At 48.3% G+C, this 24,594-nt stretch overlaps 2 protein-coding genes across 9 annotated transcripts in view; one reads left to right on the top strand and one right to left on the bottom strand.

Moving 5' to 3' along the window:
* rab3gap2 (RAB3 GTPase activating protein subunit 2 (non-catalytic)) overlaps window positions 1-14,190 on the top strand; it is a 17,697-nt gene extending 3,507 nt beyond the window's left edge. For 3 of the 8 annotated variants that reach the window (XM_057058834.1, XM_057058837.1, XM_057058838.1), the window contains 31 exons: window positions 279-326; window positions 411-486; window positions 759-860; window positions 1,791-1,890; window positions 1,965-2,063; window positions 2,240-2,388; window positions 2,576-2,655; window positions 3,327-3,419; window positions 3,498-3,637; window positions 3,775-3,961; window positions 4,388-4,531; window positions 4,947-5,029; window positions 5,524-5,588; window positions 5,662-5,752; window positions 5,835-5,971; window positions 6,645-6,873; window positions 7,564-7,661; window positions 7,821-7,929; window positions 8,017-8,177; window positions 8,324-8,498; window positions 8,590-8,760; window positions 9,228-9,334; window positions 9,459-9,525; window positions 9,708-9,778; window positions 9,856-9,891; window positions 10,970-11,044; window positions 11,386-11,601; window positions 11,840-11,929; window positions 12,001-12,219; window positions 12,300-12,464; window positions 13,747-14,190. In XM_057058834.1, coding sequence (XP_056914814.1) covers window positions 279-326; window positions 411-486; window positions 759-860; window positions 1,791-1,890; window positions 1,965-2,063; window positions 2,240-2,388; window positions 2,576-2,655; window positions 3,327-3,419; window positions 3,498-3,637; window positions 3,775-3,961; window positions 4,388-4,531; window positions 4,947-5,029; window positions 5,524-5,588; window positions 5,662-5,752; window positions 5,835-5,971; window positions 6,645-6,873; window positions 7,564-7,661; window positions 7,821-7,929; window positions 8,017-8,177; window positions 8,324-8,498; window positions 8,590-8,760; window positions 9,228-9,334; window positions 9,459-9,525; window positions 9,708-9,778; window positions 9,856-9,891; window positions 10,970-11,044; window positions 11,386-11,601; window positions 11,840-11,929; window positions 12,001-12,219; window positions 12,300-12,464; window positions 13,747-13,899 — 3,736 coding nt within the window. In that variant the 3' untranslated portion in view covers window positions 13,900-14,190. Of the gene's footprint in view, window positions 1-278; window positions 327-410; window positions 487-744; window positions 861-1,276; window positions 1,428-1,790; window positions 1,891-1,964; window positions 2,064-2,239; window positions 2,389-2,575; window positions 2,656-3,326; window positions 3,420-3,497; window positions 3,638-3,774; window positions 3,962-4,387; window positions 4,532-4,946; window positions 5,030-5,523; window positions 5,589-5,661; window positions 5,753-5,834; window positions 5,972-6,644; window positions 6,874-7,563; window positions 7,662-7,820; window positions 7,930-8,016; window positions 8,178-8,323; window positions 8,499-8,589; window positions 8,761-9,227; window positions 9,335-9,458; window positions 9,526-9,707; window positions 9,779-9,855; window positions 9,892-10,969; window positions 11,045-11,385; window positions 11,602-11,839; window positions 11,930-12,000; window positions 12,220-12,299; window positions 12,465-13,746 lie in introns of those variants that run through there. The other 5 variants (XM_057058839.1, XM_057058841.1, XM_057058836.1 and 2 more) reach the window with 4 other exon arrangements.
* iars2 (isoleucyl-tRNA synthetase 2, mitochondrial) lies at window positions 14,036-24,594 on the bottom strand. Its single transcript, XM_057058844.1, has 23 exons — window positions 24,154-24,594; window positions 23,488-23,610; window positions 23,258-23,411; window positions 22,589-22,737; window positions 22,329-22,378; window positions 22,021-22,130; window positions 21,791-21,878; window positions 20,981-21,096; window positions 20,529-20,698; window positions 20,125-20,215; window positions 19,881-20,032; window positions 19,503-19,663; window positions 19,325-19,427; window positions 18,572-18,665; window positions 18,120-18,228; window positions 17,720-17,822; window positions 17,297-17,419; window positions 16,079-16,210; window positions 15,827-15,933; window positions 15,281-15,426; window positions 15,013-15,203; window positions 14,531-14,675; window positions 14,036-14,460 (listed from the first exon to the last, which is right to left on the bottom strand). The coding sequence occupies exons 1-23, from the start codon at window positions 24,391-24,393 to the stop codon at window positions 14,315-14,317; spliced, it is 3,003 nt and encodes a 1,000-aa protein (XP_056914824.1). The 5' UTR covers window positions 24,394-24,594; the 3' UTR covers window positions 14,036-14,314.

Genomic DNA, 24,594 nt, shown 5'->3' with positions numbered 1-24,594 from the left:
GCACGTTTCTGTCTTTAGGAATTGATTTACACGTGTTTCAATTATACATTTCCTTTGTGGTGCTTAACTCAAGCTAAAGACTTCCTCTTTGTGATTCTTAGCATTTCTTAATCAAAGGGGACCTTCTTCCAAGTGCTTTATGACGAATTTGTTGCGCGTAGCTCTTCCATAGCAAAGGTCAAAGCCGTTTAGATAATGAATTGGCTGATTAATGGTTTGTTCCAGCCCTGAATATTGTGGGCCCCTGACATAAAGACTTTATGTCTCTTGTGCAACAGAGAGCATGTAAGCAGCTGTATGTGCATACCACTGGTCAGCCAGAAGAGGTAAGTCACCTAAAGTAACACCCTATATGTTGTGATCATCAGTGCTTCCAGTGCGTGCCTGTAAATGCATGTGTTGGTGTGTAGGAGCTCCACAGGGCAGCCTGACTGGACATGTGTGGTTGTGGGTTTCACCACAGGTTATGTGCGCTTCTACACGGAGGTATGTTCTGGTGTGAGCACAGTTTTCCTCTTTGTTCCTCAGCTTCTGCTCTTAGCCAGTCAAATATAATCAAAATCACCATTATTCTACATTCAGACATAAAAGCGAGTTGGTTCCACAATAGGATTTTTTAGTCAGCCAATCCACTTACTAACAGGAGCTCCTATATTGTAAAATCATTTTTAATTGTAACATTGTGCCCTGTTGAATATAGTTTGTGTGAGAATAAATATAATATATGGAAACATGTGACCGCAGTAGTTTGTGTCCAGAATGGGGTTCTACTCCTGTCCCAGTTGCTGCAAGAGGACCCTGTACTGAGGCTCAAATGTCGCACATATGAAATCCCTCTTCACCCTGGAATAACGGAGCAGGTAATTCTTTCAGGGACAAGCTGTGATCCCAGTGTGCTGTAATGTGCTGCACCCAACACGAATTCACCTGAAAATACACATATTTTGCAGCCTTTAATTATTTTCTTTACTTGGGTGCTAATCACACAGTATTGCCTTCCTGTTATGAGAGGGGTGGTGTTCCTTGAGTAGGTTCCAAGGCTGAGAAAAAAGTGTTACCCAATCGTAACTTAAAACTACTCCACAGGAACACGTAGGCTACATGTGAGCTAATTATTGACCACATGCTGCCAGTTGCCTGGTGGATATCAAAATATAGACAAAGGTCTATGTGCATGTACGTGCAAAGACCAATGGGAACTTCTCAAGCAGATCCACGAACATAGTGATGGCCACTTGGCTGAGCCTTAGGTGACCGAGGGGCTGGTTGAGGCACGCACACACGCACTGACGGCAGCAGCGTGCATGAGCAGAGGCGTTTGTAGGCTTTGGGCTGATTCCAATTGCATTGCCCTCGTCTAAACAAACGAATAGCTAAAAGGGCTAAGGTCAATTTTATTGATGGAGCACTAATGTGACCATGAGAAGGTTTGAAAAACGTTTTTTTCCTGAATGTTTAGGCTGTGTGCCATTGAATCTAACCTGTTGCTGCTTTTTAAAGAATTCTTTTCAGAAACTCTCAAGAAAATCTAACTTTCAGCTAGTTTTAGCTGTGTCTATCTGATATGTGCGTGCCCAGTGCCTTGTTGCCACACTTCTGCTCTGCGTTTCACATGGATCAAAAGTTGTTTCATCCATATTAATGATGCATTCGTTTGTTTGAGCTGTACTGTATGCCATCATCTTTGGAGTCCCACCGGTGCTGCTCCCACCCCTGTGCAATGTCTCCAGCTTCTCTGCAAACAAACGCACCACTTCTGATTTTAATTTGATGCTTAACTCCCATCACAGCACGAAGAGTTGAGTATCCTCTATCCTACCGCTCTGGTCACCATCGATGGCTTCAGCCTCTTCCAGTCTCTGCGTGCCTGCAGGAACCAGGTCGCCAGAGGTAACCTTGCATGTGTGGGTTTTTTCTGTCTAACACCACACATTCTTATATAGTAATACACAATTTCTGTCCAGCCGCAGCAGCAGGAAGTGATGTGATCCAGCCGCCTCCTCTTGCCTATAAGAAGTGGGGTCTGCAGGACATGGACACCATTGTGGACCACAGTAGTGTGGGTAGGACATTTTTCTCCTTTTTTTTTAAGTGAGTTAATTAGATGTGTTAGCTTTGGATTTGATGACATCACAGGGGCTGAAGTGAGGTGAGTTTGTATTGCCTGTAAACAGCTGTGTGTGTGTGTGTGTGTGTGTGTGTGTGTGTGTGTGTGTGTGTGTGTGTGCTTCATTTCCAGGCATTATGACTCTGTGTGTGTTTGACCAGATGAAGAATGCGTCCATCCTCGGGGGGTTCAATGCTTCAGTCAAGGGGAGCCCCCCTGCCATGAGCCTGTACGTCAGTGTGGGGGGTGGGCCATATATTGGCTTTTACTATGCTGTAGAGGTGAGTTTCAGTGCTGCTGGAACCTCACTCCACCCTCAGTGAGCGCAGTGCGTTACAAACACACACCTCCGGCTTGTTTTCTCTGCCTTATTTATGTTGTATGAATTGTAGATATAAGCAGCTTTTATTTTTGGAAGTCCTTTTACTTTCAAGGGTGGTTTAACAGAAAGTGTTTTGTGGTGCTTAGGGGAGCTCCCAGCCTCTGCTGTCTCACGTGGCCCTGGCCGTGGCCAGTAAACTCACCTCAGCCCTCTTCAATGCTGCCAGGTACGTTTCTGCCAGATCCAAGCTTTTAAATCTTCCAGGATAAAAGACCACTGCAATAATTCCACCTTCCTTATGGAACAAGTGGCCCACTGTCCAAAAGACAAGAGTTTGGTCTCCTCGGTCCAGGAATCCTCAGGTGGTGTCACCATGCAGGGCTTTGTTTGCTGACCTGGGTGTGTGGGGGTATGTCGTGGTTTTCACAAAGAAGGGGGAGCAAATCTGGAGGAAAGCAGCTAATCACCTACTAGCCAAAAGACTGATGTCACAAAAGGAAAGCTTTAACGTGTTTATGGGGGGTGCATAATAACGCATAAGCTTATTGATGGTTGTGTTGTCACAGTCATGGTCACACAGAGTTTTCACTTCATTTCTTTTGGTCTCATTTCTTCAAAACCTGTCATTTTAGCAAGGCTGGAATGACATTTCACACACACACACACACACACACACACACACACACACACACACACACACTCGTGCCCTAACTGGCAGAGAGAGACAGAAGCTGAAAACTACTGGATGAGGTCAAGTGATGTCAGTGCCAGATCAATTTAGACAGGAAGTTGGGTATTAATATTATTAATGTAATATTAAAAGCTATATCTCCTACTTTTCTTACTGCTTATTAATGATGTTGGACTGATTTTTCCTTCTGTTTGTCACCCTCTCAGTGGGTGGTTAGGATGGAACAAGAACAGAAATGAGGAGGAGACAGTTCAGAAGCAGAAGCCCAAAGTGGAGCCTGCAACACCATTAGGGATCAGGTAACCAACCGGTCACCTGTGTCAGCACACACCCCAGCAGCATAAATGTTGCTGATTACGTCATCCTGCGTCATCTAGATTTGGTCTCCCAGACTCTCGTCGCCATGGCGAGTCTATCTGCCTGTCCCCCTGCAATATGTTAGCTGGTGTGACTGATGATTTTGGACGCGTCGCTCTGCTGGACTTGGCTCGAGGCATTTGCATTCGTATGTGGAAGGGTGAGAACATCAAAAGCTGCCTGCTTCCATGACTACTTTCATTATCAGACCTCATGCTGTAGCCAGTAAGACCCAACTCTTGACCTCAGTTGCTCGGCCTTAAAAGCAGCTTGTGTCTGTGTCGAACTGAAATGCAGGATATCGAGATGCTCAGTTGGGTTGGCTGCAGGTTCAAGAGGAGCGAGGAGATCACGACTCTTCCTCCCTTCCCAAACGCCATGCTCTCTTCCTGGTCATATATGCACCACGCAGAGGAATCCTGGAGGTGTGGGCAATGAAGCAGGGTCCCCGAGTGGGCGCCTTCAACATAGGCAAGCACTGCAGGTAGGAATGACCCGTCTCATAGCCAGCTGATGAGACAGGCAGAAAGATGAGCTCGGTTTTCAACAGCTGAGTCCATCCAAGACTTGGAGCGTCTTATTTATGCCTTTATTACATTATCACTCAGTATTTACAAGCCGTTGTGCCATCGGGCTCTGCTTGCACATCTCATTGTCCCACACTGGAAACACGAACCCGCTGCATGTTCTTCTCAGTCAAACCAATAGTCAATCTCCTCTCCTCTCCTCTCCTCTCCTCTCCTCTCCTCTCCTCTCCTCTCCTCTCCTCTCCTCTCCTCTCCTCTCCTCTCCTCTCCTCTCCTCTCCTCTCCCTCTTCCTCTTCCTCTTCCTCTCCTCTTTTATTCATTATCTTTATTTTGTGGGTGTATTTTGATCCATTGTTTGCTGTGTTGCTTTCTCTTTTTTCAGGTTACTGTATGCTGGCCACCGTCTGATGGGGGTGAACTGTGTCACCAGTCAGGGCTGGCACTTGCACACCCCAAAGGTGTGTCTGTTGGATCCTGCTGCAAGAACTCTGAGGACTGTGAACATCCCCTTCCATCTGGCCCTCAGGTTGCTCTTTTAAAACAACCCATCGACCTTCACCTCACTGCACTCTCTTAGAAGTTTCAAGGGTGCAGTTGTGACATTCTGGACAGCGTAGAATACTCACACACACACACACACACACACGAGTCAGGCCACTCTGAGTTGTTGCTCTTGGGTGCTGTCTGAAGCCCTTTCCTGACACTTTTAGGGTGCCTGTGATCTCACCAAGCCACATGACACGACTGATGAAGGCCAGCAGATTCTGCTCTTCTTGTGTACTTTAACATGCCCCGAGAACAGCAAAGATGGGTGGATGGTGACATGACGTGATTTCATGTCTGCACCATCCACACGGAGCTTTTTTAGAGTGTTCCTCTGCTTCTCATCATGAATCAGCATCCAGCCGTGTACTCATATCCATCCAAATGATTGATTTCAGTGACAAGAAGAGTGAAAGAGCCAAAGATATGCACCTATTAAAGAGACTGACCATGTTACTGAAGAACACAGAAGTGGATCCAGGTAAGAAATGCAGAATCCCCTATTTGAAAATTTAGAGGTCAAGAAGTTGAATGAATAGATTTTTAATCTACTTGCAGCTACAAGTCATTGACATTGTTTTTCCACAAAACTGTTTGAATGGAGATGAAATTAGTGTTGCACCAAGACATGTTGTCAGAGACTGCAGCAGTGCAGCACAGCCTGGAGGCCATCAGTGTGTGGCCCTACTGAGGTCTTGGAGGCCCAGGTTGCTCTGAGGTTGCTCTGCAGTTGCTCTCAGGTTGCTCTGCCTTCACCTCTTCTGAGTCGCTGCTCTGGTGTCTCTCGTCTTTCCTCTGATTCTCTGTGGGTTCGGATCAGCGTTTCTGGCCCGTCAAACACAGGAACGTCCTGGTCCACATTACTCTATTTCCAATGAGCACATGCAAAATAATTTTAGGTTTTCTTCATTCGTGATAATTGTCCTAATGACAAACAAGGGATTATTCTTTAGAGAGGTATTATTTTGTTTTCAGATATTTTGGAGAGCGAAGCCAAGACTGTTTTGTTGGAAATAAGACATCCTGCCATGAAGAAACAGGTACTCTCTATCAAATATATTAAAAGTCATTACATTTTCAGATTTCAAATTTGATCTCCAACACTCTTCTCAGGCTTTGGAGACTCTGCTGTCCAACAGGAATGTACTGGTCAAGTGTCTGATTAATATCACATCCGCCCTCTCCCTCCATCTGAAGCAAAAAGGTGAAGCTTCCGAAGGGCCACCTTTGTTCACATGTCCCTCGCTGGTTTGTCTCCATTTATGATCAGTAGTTGTTCATTACAGACCCAGAAGAAGTTGATGTGAGCCTCCTCCGGTTCTGTTCCTCCCAGCTGAAGCTCCTCCAGCTCTATACTGACATCCAGCAGCTGCACCCTGCTCCGGATGCAGAGGCCTGTGGGACGTCCCTCAGCATTACCCAGGCATGAGCCTTGATGGTTCCATTTGTACTGTTATTTGTTTGGTGGGGCAGGAAAAACAGGCGTGGTTTTAAGAATGGCACATTTCATTTGCACAAAGACAGAAAAGCCAAAGTAAAAAGTGATCAGGCCCAACCACATACTAGTTCTGATCCCCTTCTGCTGCCAAAATGGGCCCGACCTGCAAGGCAGCTTGGTTTTTCCTCTCAGCTGGGTCCGAACCCTGCTGCTCAGGAACACTTATGATGGATACACCTTCTTCTCAGGACTTCTTACCACAGCCTCTGGCCAGATGTTCACCATGTTTGAGGTGGGATTGATTCAAGCAGAGGTCTGTGTGCTGGGACGGGCGTGACCAGTCCAAGGGGGAGGGGACCCTGCTCCCCTGAATAAACATGGTTCACTAGCTTAAGTCCTGTGGCTGTAAACGATGACATTTTATTGCTGGAACATCGATTTCCAGAGAGCAGAGTGTGTATGTGATGCAGAATATGCATAAATTCTGCAGGCAGTCTGAGCCAGAGTAGAGTAGCACGAGACCACACTAGGAAGCCCAAAAGGGGGGCAGGTTTGAAGGTGCTCTGAGCCTCTGAGTCTAACCATCGTCCATTGTAGCTATAGTAGATAGATATAGTAGATGGTTTATGTGGTATTTAATTGCTGATGTCATCAACAGTGTTCTCTGGCCCAGCAGGAGCCCTCAGATGTTCTACTGGATGAACTATCCAGGGTGCGCTCTACCCTGCAGAGCTATGCCCAGCTGAGCAGCAGACCAAGTGTTTCCTTTGCAGAGGACTCTCCCGACTCCCCCCTTCCTGTCCAAGCCTTTCTCTCTCAGATGGAGTTCACTGAGGATGGAAGCTTGAGGGTGATCTACATGTCTGAAACTGACCACAGTCAGCTGGGTAGGACACCAGTCTTCATATTGAATATGCAAACAACCTAATTTCCCCACTAAAAGTCGCTACTTTTTCCACACACTTTGAACCCTGCCGCCTAGACAAGAGCGTAGCTAATTTATAGGCTTTTACCGGCTGGTGGCCACCGGGGGGCCAAATGCTGCATCGCCAGCGTTTCTTCCTGTTTCTTCCTACACGAGGGTGTAGACATGAGGGGCAAAAAGATTCAACATAACTCAAACTAGCATCTCCTGCTCTTCAACCTGTCTGTCTTGCCTCTGGTGGTCACAGATATCTATTCAAATTCAGAAAACTTTATTTATCCTGGTGAGGCGATCGAGGAAGTCCGTATAAATCCATAAATAAGCTGCGTCGCTCTATAAGCTGCAGGCATCAAATTGGGGAAAAGTAGCAGTTTATAGTGTAGAATCTGACATATTTTGACCATGTCTGATTAACCATTAATTAGCTACCAGTTGTGTTAAAAAGCAGTTGAAGCCTTGTAAAGTGGCTGGTGCGCGGACTTTCAGTTGTGTAAAAATCTTCCTTTTCCTCAGAACAATTAGACATTTTTTGGTGTCGATACTGCTAACCATCATCTGTCCACATGGTTTTTAGTTGGAGCTAAAATAGTAACTTTTGGAGGGTTTAATGGGTAAATATAAAGTCACAAATGCATGTTTGTGTTTTCTTTAGGGAACTTCCTGTTTTGGGGAGCCCTGTGTGGGAAAAGCCAAATTGCTAAAGTGTGTGACCCTCTGCAGCAGGCTGGCATCAGTCCTCAGCAGCTACTGGTAACTGTCCTGGAGGCGTCCCTCCCCTCCTTTTTAGTCCCTTCTACCTTCTCAAGTCCAGGTGGCTCCAGTGATAGAGGAGCAGCACATTTGCTCAGTAAATGATCCCAAGTATGCGCTGTTTTCTTCTTCCTCTGTTGTTTCCCGATCATCTTCCAGGCTGTGCTGCTTAGCGTTTGGTTTCAGAGAGAGAAGGAGATCCTCCAAAACCCAGAGCAAACTACAGTCAACCTACACACACTACTCATCACACTCAGCAACATGAAAGGTCTGTCTGTGTGTGTGTTTAGAGAGAGAGAGGGAGGGAGGGAGGGACAGGAAAAGGCTGAGCTTTCCTGCTCCTTTTGTCCAACAGGTGCTGTTGAAGACTGCTGGGACCCTCAGTCTGTCTCCCCCTGGTGGCAGCAGGTTCGCAGCGCTTGTATCCAGTCCCAACACACTGCTGCCGCCCTGCTGGCTGCATTTGTTGCCCATCACGCTGCCAAGACCTGCATCCAGCATCGTGCAGACTCAAAGGTGAAGTGAGGTGTCCCACAAGGCTCTCTGGCCTGTGTTGCATCTGTATGATAAAAGACTAGAATTGTGTTGAGCTGTCCGTGCATGAACTTTGACCTCCATTTCTTCTTCACAACGTGACTGAGTTGCCCTGTTGTTGCTCCCAGCTGCAGTCAGACTGGGAAGCAGTGTCACTGGAGCTGGAACAGTGGTTGGTGTGTGTCCGCCAGCTGGAGGACCTGATGGTCCTGCAGACTCTGCTCTTGGTGCCCGCAGCTCAGGGACCCCTGGGGGGTTCAGCCACACAGTGCTCAATAAAGACCCTGCTGGAGGGGGGCCGAGGTGAGCTGCGGAGGACCAGAAGGCACTGGTTCTGGTTGCTGTGACTCTTCACGTCTTCCATCTTCTTCCACTGCTGCTTCTGTCCCTCCAGGAGCTGTTGCAGACAGTATCTCCAAGTGGGTGTTCAGGCACCGTTTGGCCCCTGAAAATCTGAAGGCCTTCCTCCAGAAGTCTGATGACCCAGATGATGAGAGACATAACGAGCCCAGAGACCAACCTGAGAAGCAGAGGAACGACCAGGAGGGGACGCAGAGGACAGCTGGTCAGGACACACTGTTGAGCAGAAGACTGCTGTTGGGTTATTTGTTACTTATATTTTTAGTCATTTAATCCCATTTGAGAGAGAGAAAAAGATCCACATATCATGGGATGTGCTCTAGACCCCACCCACACTAGAGGCACAGGCTCTAGAACCCTCCTCCCCTGGCCAGAGGTCCGCTAGAAGGGCTGAGGAGGGGGGCTGTCCATCCTAACGTCCCTCAACAAGGCCAGTGCTGCTGCTCGTCTCCTCCCCGTTGTCCCAGTTAAACCAGCGCAGGTGAAAGTGGTGAACACTCACTACTGCCCCCTAGCGACCGCCGTCACACCCCGGAAGTGAGACCAGAGTGGCGTTTTAGTGAACCGGCAGCAGCACGGTCCTGGTTGCACAGCAACTCTGCTGCCTCCTGGAAACGAACAGGACTTGAGTGTGTGTGGCGTGAGCGCGAGCTGCTGTGTTGTGTCTTTCAGAGCTGTTTGTGGCCGTGTGTGAGCGCTTCCCACACTCGCTGTCTCCTGACATGCTGTTTGCTCACTGCTGCTGGGAGCACGTGGTGCACTGGAACCGAGACCCTGAGGTATAACCTTCAGGACGCTCACTGAATCAAGAGCTGTCCCGGAAGACAACACTGTCCTGCCTGCCACACAGTTGTTATTACAATGTTATTACAATGAGGCCGTTGCTGTTCTCCGTGTCTCTAGGAGGTGAAATTCTTCTGTCTGGCTGTGGAACATCTGAAGTTGGTCTCCAGCCCACACATCCAGCTAGGTGCTGTACGGATTTTATACCTGATGGAAGGGGGACAAAGTGGCGTGAATTTATACATACAGTATATACTATACGTGTGTGCTGCACACCAGTAAAGCACGTGCACGACCGCGCTTTATTCTTTGCACTCACAAGCAACAGCATTTATCAGAGTGACCTTGATGGCTGAATGTTCGCTGCAGGTATCGCCACCATGATGTGGAGCACCTTCATCGTCAAGTATTTGTCAGCAGCCACCTTTCTCATGGAGAAGGTGAGGCACGTGCACGGACGGTCAGCCAGAGAAGGCAGCAACCAATGAAATGAATGAATGTGCTTTTCTCTCCCCAGGTCGGCAAAGCTCCCAAAGACCGTCTGTGCAGACGAGTAAGTTTGCTGCTCTGACAACCTGCTGCTTCTCTGCTGCTGCTGCTTCTTTGCTGCTCGCTGGCGTCTCGCAGGGCTCTGGAAATCAGTCAGTCAGTCCAGTCAGTCAGTCCAGTCAGTCAGTCAGTCAGGTAACAAAAGCATGAATTAACTTTTCAGCATCATGCCGCGTCAGTAGCTTTCTGATCTTTGTGATGTTCCTCAGGTGAAAAAAGGCACTTCTAGAGACTAATTTAATGTGTGAGTTGAAGGAGAGATTTTGATCAAAGGTTACTCCTAGATTCCTAACAGACTAGATGTTAAGGAGGTGCCACCTAGAGTGATCATGTGATCTAATCTATCCCTGAGAGGTTCAGGACCAAACACCATGACCTCAGTTTTTCCTGGGTTAAGGAGGAGGAAATTTGAAAACATCCAGGACTTTATGTCTTTAAGACAGGTCTGGAGCTTCACTAACTTCTCTGTCTCCTCGGGTTTCATGGATAAATAAAGCTGAGTGTCATCAGCATAACAATGAAAATTTATCCCATGCTGCCGAATAATGTTCCCTAAGGGAAGCATGTACAAGGTGAACATGTCTTTATTGGACAGTTATTTAACTGAACGTGTATTTGATTGGACACCAATCAAATACACCTGAGCTGCCAATGATCTGAAACACACCAGCACCTCTGGTTGGCTTCAGAACAACAACCTGGAGGTTTTGGAGTTCAGGCCTCCCATGTGGCTGAGTTCAAACCATCCTGCTCAGAGTTCCTCCAGAGATTAACCAGTTCTCAGGTTGGGGTCCACAGAGGGCCCAGCTCAGGCTGGTGGGACTCCAGCAATTCTCGTGAAAACATTTCAAGCATCAAGGGGTCCCATTTTAACGGCCTCAGACCAGCTGCAGAGCTTTCTTGAGCCTGTAGTGCTCCAGGTCCCAGTAGAAAAGTTCCCAGGGGCCTCAGAATCCAAGCCTCTGGAGCTCCAGTGGGAAGTTTCCAGACAGGGCTCTCATGACCTCGCTCTTTAGCTTGCTTCACAGACCACAGAGGTCTTGACCACATCTCTAACCGTGTAACAAATGCTGCCTGTGCAGGACGTGGGGATGGGAGACCAGGCTCTGACCTGCTTCCTGGGCTGCTGTGTCCAGCTGCTTCAGGTCCTGATGGAGGTGAGTGTGCAAAGCTGCAGGAGACCTTAAGACAGCTCGACTCAGAGAGGCTGACGGAGGGAAAAGCATCTGGTCCTTGACCCCCATGTCCCAACTAAACCCACATTTATTCCCAATCATTCTCAACATCCAGTCGTGCGCTGTGAACCACCTGTACACACAGGAGCTGGTACATCAGGACAGATGCAGACACAGGTTTTCCTCCAAGGGTTCAGCCTGGGACTCCCTCTGTCAGAATCCCATGCTGGATCATTCTTGTTCACACTTTCCATCTGCAGCTGGACCTGAGTTAGGTGGTGATTTTGGCCCCCATCACTCCATCTCCTTGCTTTTTGGTGCAGGCTGACGCAGGTGTGGAGGAGGAAACTGCTCCAGAACTGTCTGTAGAGGAGGTGTGGTGTGGGGCTGAGGGCCCCCCCTCCATCGCTGACCTGGCCCTTGAGCAGAAAGGGATCTACTACCCCTTGGTGCAACACCATTGGCTGCTGGCCTCGCTGCTCCATGCTGCAATGACCTTCAAGGTCAAGGTCAAACCTCTCAGCCTGTTTGACAGTAAGGTGAGGAACGTCTCGCTCTCTCTCAGTGTTCCTACCGGTTCTACTTTCCAAAATGGTGCCAGCACAGATGTAGAGGCTCTTCACTCTTCATTGGTGGTGTTGGCATGTCATAACAATTGGCCCAGTTATTGACCCCAGACCGCCGGTCTGTTTACCGTTGAGCCTCATGGGAAACTGGGCTGCAGGTCCGGTTAAGTTGAAGGCATTGATGCATCAACATTTGTCCCCACTCCTGCAGGGTAAGAATGCTCTCTTCAGAGATCTCAGCAGTGTCCAGCTGATGCCCAGTGGGGTCATGGACTCCAGCCTGATTCTAACGCGACAGGAGGTAAACGCCGTCTCCCCGAGTGAGCGCCGATGTGGTTCTGTCGGGGGGGTTTCATCTTGTTTGTGTGTTAGTTCCTCTTCCAGGTTCAGATGGGCTGGGTGCAGGCTGTGGAGGGTGGTTCTGGCTCAGCCCCTGGTAGCAGCACGACACACTCGGATGGTCTGGCTGCACAGTGGTGGCCCTCTCTGTGTCTGGAGCTGGGCTCGCTGCTCCAGGTCAACCCTGACATCCTGAGACGGCAGCTGGTCTGTGAACTCTTCAGCCAAGGCCTGGACCTCAGTGCTGAACAGGTCATTTCTCCTTGTTCTCTGGTGTCTGGTGTTTCAACAAGTCAGCTGATATTTGGACACTTGTGCATCATCAAACCCAGGCAATGCTGGAGGTAGAAGATCAGGACGTCCTGGGCTCCCAACTCCTGGTTCTGAGTGGCCAGAGGCTCAGTTACACCCTGCTACACAGCCAGAGTCAAACCCAGCCTGCCATGGAGCTGCTGGCCCGCCTGCCGCCAACTCTGTGTGCCTGGCTGAAGGCCATGGTGAGCTCTCACATTCGCTCCTCACCCACATCCACAGAATATTCCCTTTCAACACCAAGGGAAATACAGATGGCTGGACCTCGGCAGCCTCTGCCTCTAGCAGCATAACTAAGATGTTAACCTGGTAGGTCAAAAGAAGGGTTTTAAAAATGATTCTAAATTTAACAGGCAGCCAATGAAGCGACGCCATTACAGGAGTTATGTGATCTCTTTTGTCAATACCTGGCAGAACTCTGGCTGCAGCATTTTGGATCACCTAGAGGCTTCTTAAAGAGTTGTTTGGACACCCTGATAATAAAGAATTACAATAGTCCAGCCTGGAAGTAACAAATTAATGGACTAACTTTTCAGCATCATGCCGCGTCAGCAGCTTCCTGATCTTTGTGATGATTCTCAAGTGAAAAAAGGCACTTATAGACACTAATTTAATGTGTGAGTTGAAGGAGAGATTTTGATCAAAAGTTACTCCTAGATTCCTCACAGAGAGGCTAGATGTTAATAAGATACCATCTAGAGTGATCATGTGATCTAATCTATCCCTGAGAGGTTCAGGACCAAACACCATGACCTCAGTTTTTCCTGAGTTAAGGAGGAGGAAATTTGAAGACATCCAGGACTTTATGTCTTTTAGACAGGTCTGGAGCTTCACTAACTTCTGTCTCCTCTGGTTTCATAGATAAATATAGCTGAGTGAAAATTTATCCCATGCTGCCAAATAATGTTCCCTAAGGGAAGCATGTACAAGGTGAAGAGGATTGGTCCAAGTTAAGAACCTTGTGAATCTCCACTAAGTCATCTTTAACTTTATATCTGGATTTGTTCCTAATCTGTATGAAGAAAAATGGCTGTTCCGACAACTACCAACATAGAGTAAATCAAGTCATTTCAATAATATTCTCACATGCACATTTGGAAAGGAGGAAAAGTTCTCCAAGTCAGAAGCATCAAGTTGACCTTTAATTCTTGATGTGTCAGTCAAAGGTGGACACATTAGTCAGCACTGCTCAAAGGACACTCGTGTGTTGGACATGAGAGAAACCAACTGTGAGCAGAGAGGCTCAGAAAGTAGATCAACCATTTTTCAAATCATTCTAAATCCTCTCTCTCATTTCAGTCCCAGTGTGGGACAAACAGAAGTGTGACGGTCGTTTAAACACGTTCTGATTCCAATATTCTGCCTTGGATGTCACCTGAGAGGGTTTTGGCAGGCTCTTGATGTTTTGAAGGTTCTGGACGTGTCCTCTCCACCGTCCAGTTACTGTTGGCTGTGTGTGCCCTGCAGGACCCCAGCGACCTCCGCCGTCCCTCGCTCCCCCTGCAGCAGACCAAAAGGCTCGTTGGCCGTCTGGTGGAGATCCTCCCAGAAAACCACGCCCAGTACAGTCTGGCCCTGCACCTCCTGGAGGCCCTGGAGGCCCTGACCACCGAGGACTGACCCCGGGAATCCTCGTCAACAGGAACAATTACTGCCTTCACCATCTCGGCTGCTGCATGACGCCTCTCGTGTTCCACCGTTGTGCATGTGATGTGGGAGGAGAGTCACGCCCCGTCCTCCTTTATTCAGAGCTTGATCACTTCTAAAGAATACTTTATTCAGATGTTTGCAACAACAAGAGTCATTATGAAACAATTCCTTTGCTCTCTTCAAGCATTCAACAATACCAACCCAGTCTGTGTTACACCTGTTCCATGGTCCTGCCCTTCAAATAAATTAGTTTTGCAAACACTTGTTTTTGATTTTAATTCTGTTGCCGGTTTGACATGCTGAAAGAGGTTGTTTTAGGGCCGTCAACATTTGGACCAGGCAGCAGGTGCAGTGGGTCCCACAGAACCCTGCAAGAATGTGGCCGTCAGTGAGATTGTTGGAGCACAGTTCTGCACCGAGGACACAGCGAGTCTACGCTCTCCGCCGTGCAGCGGCGGCACCGTGGGCAGCGAGATCCCGAGGTCGGAACTGCTGCAACGCTGTAGGCGCTGTTCTCACGGATCACGCCTCCTGGTGGGAAGAAGAGACGCTGAGATCAGCGCTTCGCACTGCAGGAATGGTGAGGAATGAGGCGGCTCACCTTCCAGGTTGATGAGGAAGGTTCCGTGGCTCAACAGTGCATCTGGGGGCAGGTCACATGGAAGCTGGCTGGTCAAGTTGACCCTGGCAGCCATCATCAGCTCAGCCAGCTGGGAGGATGTGGACGTGGCTTCTGCTTGAAGACACTGGCAGTCACAGACAGATGGGTAAGTCACCTGTTAGGCCAACTGGTTCTGACTCTTCTGCTTCTGACTGAAGGTGAACAGCCTGGTTGGTGAAGAGCATGACCAACTAGTGCAAGTAGCAGTGACACCAATACCAGATGCGTCCATTCGAGCCGATTTAGGCTAAACGGACTAAAAAGTTATTTGGACGTTATTTGTGGTTAAAAGGGAAACACGTATATGGCTGCGTGTCGCCATATTTGTAGTATTGCAACACATCAAAACACAGAAAATCTCAAAGGGGTGAAAGGAATTGATAAATCCTCATGAACAGAACCAACTCAGGACACAGGTTTACCTCCATGAGTTCAAATAGCAAACCGGGCTGGATGGCAATGGTGACATCGTATGTCGCTGGGTTTTTGCCTGGGATGGATGAAAGGAATGAGTCCCTGATAGCACAGGCCCCCTCCACCATCTCTTCCACGCCTGGCCTCAGCCACACAGACGTACTTTGGATCCAGCCACTTCTGAACAAGCTCTGGGCTTCTGCAGACATTTACCTTTAGAATGCTCTCATGACATTTGGGAGAACAACAGGAAGGTGGGAGGATACCAGTTAATACCTTCATGTCCTGGGGAGTGAAGATACACCTCTTCAGCTAGATGTGGCAGGACTGGTGCCATGGATCTGGTAACTCCGTCCAGAACCTTCTCTAAAACAGTCTGGCAAGACCGTCTGCCCAGCGAGTCGTCTGGATCACAGTACAACCTAAAGCAAGCGCAAATGAGAAGCTCCATATGACCAAGGTCACCCCTGTGTGGAGATGCTAACTGGCTACTGGTACAGTGGTCTCACGACAACATTACTAGCATGGACACAAAGTGCTGAGTGGAAAGATGAGGAAAACCAGGTGATTCACATACAAGTCAGCATCTGCATTTGGAGTTAAAGCCATTATTGAAACACATAAGCAACAGGAAGAGCTAACAAGCATAGGGGCGACCAACGGGAAGAGCCAACAGGTGAAAGAGCGACCACCAAAGTGAAGCTACATCACTGCATAATTGCTTATATGAGCCTGTGAAACTGTGAACGGTCAGGACTGTAACTGTATATAAATGTATCTAACAAGTTACAGATGGTCAAATGTAGCACAGAGAAACTTTACCGATCTTTGATGATGCTGAAATAAAAACTGGAAAGGTCACTGGTGATGAAGGCTTGGAGGACACGGATGACCCTGCCAGCATCAAATTCACTGTAAGCATCTGTCACCTGCGCGCACACACACACACACACACACACACACACACACACACACACACACACACACACAATCAGTATCCACAGTGTATGAGCAGTTATTTGACCTTTGCCCTAGACTGGGTGCAGGTGAGCTGGGGGAGGGGCTACAGTTCACCTTGATGCTGTACTTGTGGAGCAGATGCAACATGTACTGGTCGATGTAATGCATGTCTGCGGGGGCCACCGCCTGCACCTGTGGGTTGAAGCCATGGAGGTTTCCCAGCAGGAACCTCAGACTGTTTCTCAGCTGCAGGACATAAAAGGGCATCATAGGTCATGTGACAGGCATTGACAAAAGAGATCACATAACTCCTGTACTGGCGTCTCTTCATTGGCTGCCCGTTAAATTTAGAATCATTTTTAAAACCCTTCTTTTGACCTACAAAGTACTCTGAGGCCTAGCTCCATCGTACTACTGCTACTTTTAAGATCAGACTTAAAACCTACCTCTTTGAAAACGCTTATTGTTACTAATTCTGTAGTTCCAGTTACTATCATAGACAGACAAATTATCATACTTAGGGGGTCACCTAATCATTAGGTTAACATCTTAGCTGTGCTGCTATAGGCCGAGGATGCTGGGGTCCAGAAACATGATCACCTGACAGGCCTCTGTCACCCCACTGGGTCATGGTTTGGTTTCCTTTCCTTTCCTTTCCTTTCCTTTCCTTTCCTTTTCCTTTCCTTTCCTTTTCCTTTCCTTTCCTTTCCTTTCCTTCCTTTCCTTTCCTTCCTTTCCTTTCCTTTCCTTTCCTTTCCTTTCCTTTCCTTTCTTTCCTTTCCTTTCCTCTCCTCTCCTCTCCTCTCCTCTCCTCTCCTCTCCTCTCCTCTCCTCCTCCTCTCCTCTCCTCTCCTCTCCTCTCCTCTCCTCTCCTCTCTCTCCTCCTCCTCCTCCTCCTCATCAAGCAGACTAGTTATGCTGATTCCTGTGTAGTTTTTCTGCTCCCCCCCCCCCCCCCCCCCCCCCCGTATTCATTTACAGGTATCGCCGCCTTCGGAGCTGCATGATGACCTCCGGCCCCGCTGTATAAATAGTGTATTTTTGTATGTGTTTCTGTGCTTCTCCCTCTTCCTCTTCCTCTCCTCTGACATCAGCAGGAGGGTCCCCCTACATGAGCCTGGTCCTGCTCAAGGTTTCTTCCTGTTAAAGGGGAGTTTTTCCTTGCCACTGTTGCTTGTCTGGGGTTAGGCCCTGGGATTCTTGAAAGCGCCTTTAAACAATTTTGATTGTAAAAGACGATATATAAATAAAGATTGATTTGATTTGACACTAGCGGGATCAAGGTGATCCACGGGTTTAAGTACAGGGCTAATGTGGCCGATGCACAGGCACCTTGTTGATGCTGTCTCTGGCTGAGTTGAGCACGTTCGCACCGATGTGAATCTCTGAAAACATGTTGGACTCTGCAGCCCACCAACGCAACACGTCGGCTCCATACGCTGCCATCCCAGGCTCCTGGAAGGTAAAGAGTGAATAAAAAGAAAGAACAGGAACAAAGATCCCTCCGTACATCCCGCTTCCTGCTCTACGTTTGAAATTGACGAGGCAGCAGCTTTTATTGAAAGGGGAGGGTCCCCTTGTGGATGTTTGGTAGATGCTGATTTTACTGGTGAAAACAGTTAAACACTTTGAGACGACCTGGAAACAGCCTTGAGATGGCCTGGAACACGGCCTTGAGAGCAGTGCAGAGAAGCCAAGGCTTGATGGGGGAGAACATGCCAACGTTCTGCTCATGCTGTCCTACACTCGCCTTACCTTTCCTCCATTAATGAGCACCTCCGGGTCCACCACGTTGCCCACAGACTTGGACATCTTCTCGCCCTTCTCTCCAACAACAAAGCCATGAACCACCAGAGATCTGTGACAGAGAGCCACCAAGTGTCCATCACTCACACATCCAGAACAAGTCACCTGTGCACCGTTCACCGTGCTTTACACCTGCTCATCCGCAGCTCTCAGGGCTTAAATACACCACAAAGTAACTATCTGCACCATCAAAGTTTATGTATACAGATGTATTTTGCATTTTGTTCAGTCACATCTACTCCTCTACTACAGAGGGGAGGCATATTTAAGTGGTGGTGGACCGTATAGAGGACTTAAAGAGTTAACACTGAGCCCCCAGAGCTGCTGCGTGGGAAGGGCCAGGACTCACCTGTAGGGGGCCTTATTCCTGACAGCCACACTGGTGAGCAGAGAAGACTGGAACCAGCCTCCGATCTGGTCTTTGCCTTCCACGTATGCATCAGCCATAAAGTTGGTTTCTGTCGGGGGGGGGTCACCTTTAGCAGCAGGTTCGAACCTTTGATGTTTCCCTGCTTTTGTGTCCATTTGTGATTAAATAGGATCCGATTATTTGATTTAAACAGGATTGAAATCTACTGAGGTCAATTTACAGAAAGAAGATTTATAAAACTGAGCTGAAAGATTACGATGTTGTCTTTGTTTCAGGCACCTTGTCATTACTCTGACTTGGATGATGATCCCTTCACATTTAATCACAAATTAATGACATATCGCTCAGAAAATGTGCTGTGTGTGCACACGTTTTCAGTAGTTACACGTTTGGTGGTCTGTGGAATGAAACACGACAGCTTTCACAGGCACCTTCTAGCACAGCAGCCCACGATGTTCCACTATCAAACCAGATGTCCAGGACATCGTCTCCACGGATGTAGTCAGCCACCGGGCCCGCTTTACTCTAACAGAGGACATAAGAGGACATGTCACTTCCACAGAGCCTCCCCACTCACACCAAAAGCAGCAGGTTATTCCTCACAACGTATGGCTATTAACGTCTTTTCACAAAGCTCAACTTATTTATCCGACAATGCTAGCCTCTCAATTCACCAACACATTCATTAAGGTCTAGTCAAGAGTCAATTGGTGTGGGGGAGCCTCCAGCCACAACCGGAGGAGCCTCCGACCGCAACCGGAGGAGCCAATGGCCACAACTGGAGGAGCCAACCAAAGGAGCCTCCAGCCACAACCGTGGAGCCTACGACCTCAACCGGGGGAACCTTCGGTCAGTTGTTTTGGGCCGTTCTGTTATTTGGAGGATTTTGTGTTTGCTGATGTCATATTGAAATTGTTGGTAACGGTTTAATAAAACAGCACGTCACCTCAGGCCCTGAGCTATGCTCTTAGTCCCCCAGCAAAGGAGCTTGTGTGGGGCGAAGGATGCCCCTTGCCTGGCTTCAATCAACTGATAAAGCTCTGTCCACTGACTCAGACATTCTCAACAACATGCATGAAACTTTTAGATTTGAGATGTTTTTAACTGATCAAAGCAACTTCCAGTGGCCACCAAGCCCCTCCCCCCATCAGCAGTGCATGAGTAGGTGGAGACACCGTGCTCACCTTCTGCAGCACCTCTTCTGGCAGCAACGCTTCAAGAGGAAGTTCCCACCAGCAATCACTTCCTTTGGCCTTAAACAGATGGCTTATATGAGACATTGTGTATCTAAAAAGAAAAGTGAAACAAAAATTAAATGTGAAACAAATACCAGAGTCAAACATTTCAATGTGTCCAGCCTACTTGTTTATGAGCGCCTTCCCCGTCTCTTTGTGATAGAAGACTGGGATTGGAACACCCCAGCTCCTCTGCCTGGAGATGCACCAGTAAGTCCGTCTGTCCAGCATGGCGAGCAAGCTACCCCGAGCCGACTCTGGGAGAACGTGCACCTTCTGTAGAGCCTCCTGGAGAAACACATGCCAGACTTCAAGTGTAAAAAAAAGAGCTTCGACTCCACCAAGCAAAAAGCTGGAAGTGGAAGGAATCAAGTCTATTAAAGTCATTGTCACACATCTCACTGATTTCCCACTTCCGTCCCCTAAAGGTGGCACATCCAATCTATAGAAGCTACAACACGTAGACAGCCAAATCATTGATCCATGGGGTGACGGTGAGCTTTACCTTGGCCTTATCTTTCAGCGATGCCGTGTTGATAAACCACTGTCTGCTGGGCCGGATGATAACCGGCTGCTTCGTCCTCCAGTCATATGGGTAACTGTGGACACACGGTTCCTCCTTCACCAGAGCCCCACAGTCTCGCAGCATGGAGATCACTGACAGCAGCCAGGAGAGGAAGAGCACAGCAGTCAAGATGAGAAGAGCGGGGAAGACGCATTGATGTTCATACAGTACGTGTAGCTGGTACCCTTGTCTGTGCCTTCGCTCATCACAGCTAGATCCTGCAGCTCAGCACCGGCCAGCTCAGTAAACCGGCCGTCCTCATCCACCAAACACTCCTGTGGTAGAAGAGAAACAACCTTTGGCTTTTCCCAAAGCAAGTGCAGCTGTACTTCAGACTGTTGCAGGTTGTATCAGCCAACATCTTCTTAATCCCCCTCCCCCTTCACCAGTTGGAAATTCAACTGGTGTGGAACCTCACTGCTGCCATCGGATTGGCCGGAGCAGCCAATGTGTGTCTCTCTGAGGGCATTTATGGACAGTGGGGGGCAAAGTAGAGCAGATCTTACAGTCCTCATGAGACAAGCTGCTCACCCAAGATCTCCTGGAAGTGATGCTACCATCACACATCACGTATCCATCATTACATACCACCGACAAATTGAAGTTTGAGGCCACGCTGTAATCATCCATCCCATGAGCTGGAGCTGTGTGGACCAAACCAGTTCCCTTCACCATGGTTACATGGTTGGCTGGCAGCAGCGGCACAAAGCTGTCAGGCACAAGCGGGTGTCTGCAGATCCCACCCTCCAGTTGGGAGCCTTCAAAAAGAGGAGGCAGCTGAAAAACCACACCCCAAGGATGACCCTACCTGTGTCCAAAACCACACCCTTGCCCTGCAAGGTCCAGTGGACCTGTTGGTGAAACCACCATTGTTCGCATAAGTCAGGACCCAATGCCAACAAAGTTAGGTCACATTCCCAGCAGTGTGAATGTAGCCTTTGCTGGGCCAGATCGACCGATTCTAATCCCAGTCTACTTTATGCACCATACAGGGAGGAGCATGTGATTTCAGGCACAGCACCGTGTGTGTTTAGCGTTACCTGTGAGGGTGCCAACAGTCTCTAGCTCTGTGCCCAGCAGTGATGATAAGCTAGCTGTGCGCTCCGTAGCCAATAGCAGCTTCTGAGCGCTGTCTGCCCTCTTCACCACCGAGTACCTACAAATGAAACAGGACAAAATAAACTTTTTGCTCCGAGACACTACCGCCACGGACCTAGCTGGATTTTTAGCCAGATATAATCCAACTTGCCATCTTTTGTGTATTTACTTTTGTGTATTTGCAAAAATCATCTTATAGCGGTTTAAACCAAACGCCTTCTTGAACATGTTATCCCTTCCGGTGGCATGTATGCCCCCCCCCCCCAGATGAGTCACCAGCTCATCGCAGGGCCCTATAAGAGCGTTTGTGGGTCTGGTACCTTGCTCGAGGGTGCCTCAGCAGTGCTCTGAAGGAGTTCTGGCTCCTCCCCCTACTACCAGAACTCCATCCATGTTTGTTCGGCACCCGGGCTCAAACCGGTAACTCTCCGCTCCTTAGCCCAGGTCCCAACAGCCATTAATGTGGCTGTTTTGAGATCCAAAATTAAGTGTAATCGTAGACGATGGTCCTCGTTAACAGAGGGCGTCTCACAGTCTACAGCTAAGGAACCGCAGCCCTTTTTCAAATTGTAACAATCCAAATTGGATCCAAAGTGATGTGCACTACATCTTCACATGCAGTCCAGATCAGATCTGACAACGTCAGCATCCTAATGTCTCCAGGATCATAATCAGTGGTTTTACCTGGAACAGTTTCACACAGAGGGAAACACCGACAAGGAATATACTACATCCATGAGAAAGATCCTTACTGGGCTTTGGGCATGTAGCAAACAGCCTGGTTGGCAGGAATTGTCCAGGGCTGAGTGGTCCACACCAAAACAGAAACACCGTCCAAATCTGCGGTGAGACACAAAACGCATGTGTGTGTGCACAAAGGGCTGCTTGAGGGTTAAGACTTGGTTCGAAATTCAAAATCAGAAGTGGGGCTCAGTTATTGCCATTGTTAGTTCTGATAAGAAAACAAGTGTGTCCATCTTACCCACGTCCGAGCCAATATTAGGCGGCGCAGTCGTCAGGGGGAACGTGGCATAAATGGCTCTGCTCACATGGTGAGCATTGTACTCCAGCTCGGCTTCTGCTAGAGCTGTTCTACAGAGGAAGACATGCAAGCAGTTAGGCAACGGCCTTAAATGAAGGGAGACTGCACGACACCGATGGGACTGTGTCATTTGGAAATGGAGGAATATTAAAAACCAAGCTGTGAACATCCCTGTTTTAATTAACCTGACCGTAAAGAAGTAGAACATGACAAGCACAGGTTGCTCCACATTTACATGTTGTCAGTACCTTGATGAAGGAGACCAGAAGACTGGCTTGTGGTCTTGGTAGATGAAGCCCTAAAGAACGAAAACAAAGGACGGCGTTACTGTCCACGCTCACACATCTTGCGCTGTCCAGGGGTTCCTCAAGCATCTTCACACATGGAGCGACACTCATGGGTTTAAAAAAACAAAAACAAACTCAAAGCCTCCAATACTCTTCTCCACATCTCCTGCCAGCTTTAAGGGAAGACTGACTCTCACACAGGCTCAATGTTTCACCCCCACCTTGCTGTGCATCTCCTGGAACACTTGAAGCTGAGCAGCTTCATACACCCCGTGATGCGTATAGTAGCAGTTGTCCCAGTCCGCCATCACCCCCCAGCGCTGGAAAGCAGCCTTCTGACGTGCTATGGCCTCTTCTGCAAAAGCCCGTGCTGGAAGGAAAAAAAGGAAATATTTCACCGCAGCGGCAAACGCATCCTCCAACATACAGACTCCGGCTCCTCATTTCTCAAAGCTTATTTTGACATACCTGAGAGTCCGGTGTCAGAACAGAATATCGTAAAAGTAGGATTGTCAAAACAAACACATTTACATTTACAGCAAGAGAATAACTTTGTGTTACTGTTGCTGGCTGGAAGCTGGAAATGGAGGGAAACAAAGCAGAAAACAAGGGAACTGCTCTGGTTCCTTTCAATGGGCCAAGAACTAGCACGAGGAGGAACCACAGCTGTTTTCCACTTCAAGCGTGTACCTCTCCAAGTAGCAGCTCAGGTCTAAATGTGTTCAATAAAACTACCGATGCGCCTTTTGTCATTTATCTTTCAATTCCCAGAACAAGCAACAAAGGGAATTGGAATTTTTTTAATTATGGTCAGTATTAATCCACAGGGACAGAAGCGGACTTTATTAAAGGCCAAGGTGGAGGTTTGGGACGGTTTCTGTCTGCTTTACCTTTCTGCCGGATCTGTAGTGGGGTCAGGCTGCTCGTCTTTATCTCTCCGAGCGCCTTCAACTCAATCGGCAGACCATGACAATCCCAGCCCGGGACATAGTGGACCCGGCGTCCCCTCAGCATTTCAAAGCGGTTTCGAATGTCCTTCAGGATCTAGAGGTGACAATGACAGTGACTTGAGTGGTCATTTTGACAGTGTGCAAGAGAGGGAAGAGTCTGAACTGATCACCTTGTTGAGCGCATGTCCAACATGTGGGTCTCCATTGGCATAAGGCGGTCCATCATGAACACAGAACTCCTTCTTTGCCTTTCTTTTCCTCTGCCAGGCATACAGATCTGCAAATCCACACTTCTGTGAAGGTATAGAGATTGTAGGTTTCTGATATGAAATTGTTATGGTATAAAAACAGTCCTTTATGAAGCGTTAATGACTTCAAATCCTCAGGTTTCCAAGCAAACTACAGTTGGAAAGAAGTTTATGACAGCTAAACAGTTTAAGAAAACTGCTGTATGTCAACTTCAGCGTCTCTCCTGAGGAATCAGGCAAATTTCAGAACGGCCCCTGGGGGTCTTCACAACTCCACCACTACCCAGCATGCACTGCACGAGCCCCAGCCAGCAGGTTCGGGTTAGCCTATTAGCTCCACAAAGTCAAACCACACCAGCAGCAAAAACATGTCTTTTACATTTGCAGACTAGATCGTACAGGTGAATCGAGAAACTATTTTTGTGAACCTGGAATTGTAGTGTTACTACACTACAAAGGCGGAAGTACTTATGTAAGGACAGGATAAACAAGACTTCCGAGGAAACAATGAGGCAAAAATAGCAATTACTCTGGTAGATTATCGAGTAACTTTAAAAACTGGCTCTATTAAACAGTGACTATATTCACCTTTTGTATGTCCACCTCTTGATCCAGTAGCTTCTGTCCAGTCACTTTCATGGGGAAGTCAGTTCGGGGAAGGAGCACTGTGTCCCGATAAAGGCTCTGAGTGGATCCCACCTCTGCAGGATAAACCCGACTTTCCCCGGTACAGAAAGCACGGCAGCCCCTGAACCCGAGTCGGGAGCCACGGCTGTGTCCATAGCTCACTAGCGTCCGGCCCAGTGCCGAGAGGTGGTGTAGTAACATGGGGAGAAGCGCAGTAGGTTGTGTTGAAAGGGACGGAAGAGTTAACTGACTTCAGGTTTAATACGTCACATTAGGTCTTTCGGAGATGAGCCAGGCCACATCCGAAAACACAAGAGGCAAGTCGCAGCCGTGGGAAAGCTTTAAGTTCCCCCCACAAGAGAGCCCCGAAAGACCGGCAAAACACACAGTCGGCACAGGACA

The sequence above is a fragment of the Takifugu flavidus genome, chromosome 16, assembly GCF_003711565.1.
Source record: "Takifugu flavidus isolate HTHZ2018 chromosome 16, ASM371156v2, whole genome shotgun sequence".
NCBI classification, from domain to species: Eukaryota; Metazoa; Chordata; class Actinopteri; order Tetraodontiformes; family Tetraodontidae; genus Takifugu; species Takifugu flavidus.
Note: the sequence above shows the minus strand (reverse complement) of the source record. Positions and strands in the feature narration are given on the sequence as shown.

What these genes read in the sequence shown, in the direction of transcription:
- iars2 (XM_057058844.1), bottom strand. Translation starts at nt 24,393, where the DNA reads ATGTTACTACACCACCTCTCGGCACTGGGCCGGACGCTAGTGAGCTAT. An exon ending in ACTACAGATCCGGCAGAAAG is followed by an intron (nt 22,738 to 23,257) that starts GTAAAGCAGACA and finishes TTTTCCTTCCAG; the next exon opens with CACGGGCTTTTGCAGAAGAG. An exon ending in GAGCGAAGGCACAGACAAGG is followed by an intron (nt 20,033 to 20,124) that starts GTACCAGCTACA and finishes GGCTGCTGTCAG; the next exon opens with TGATCTCCATGCTGCGAGAC.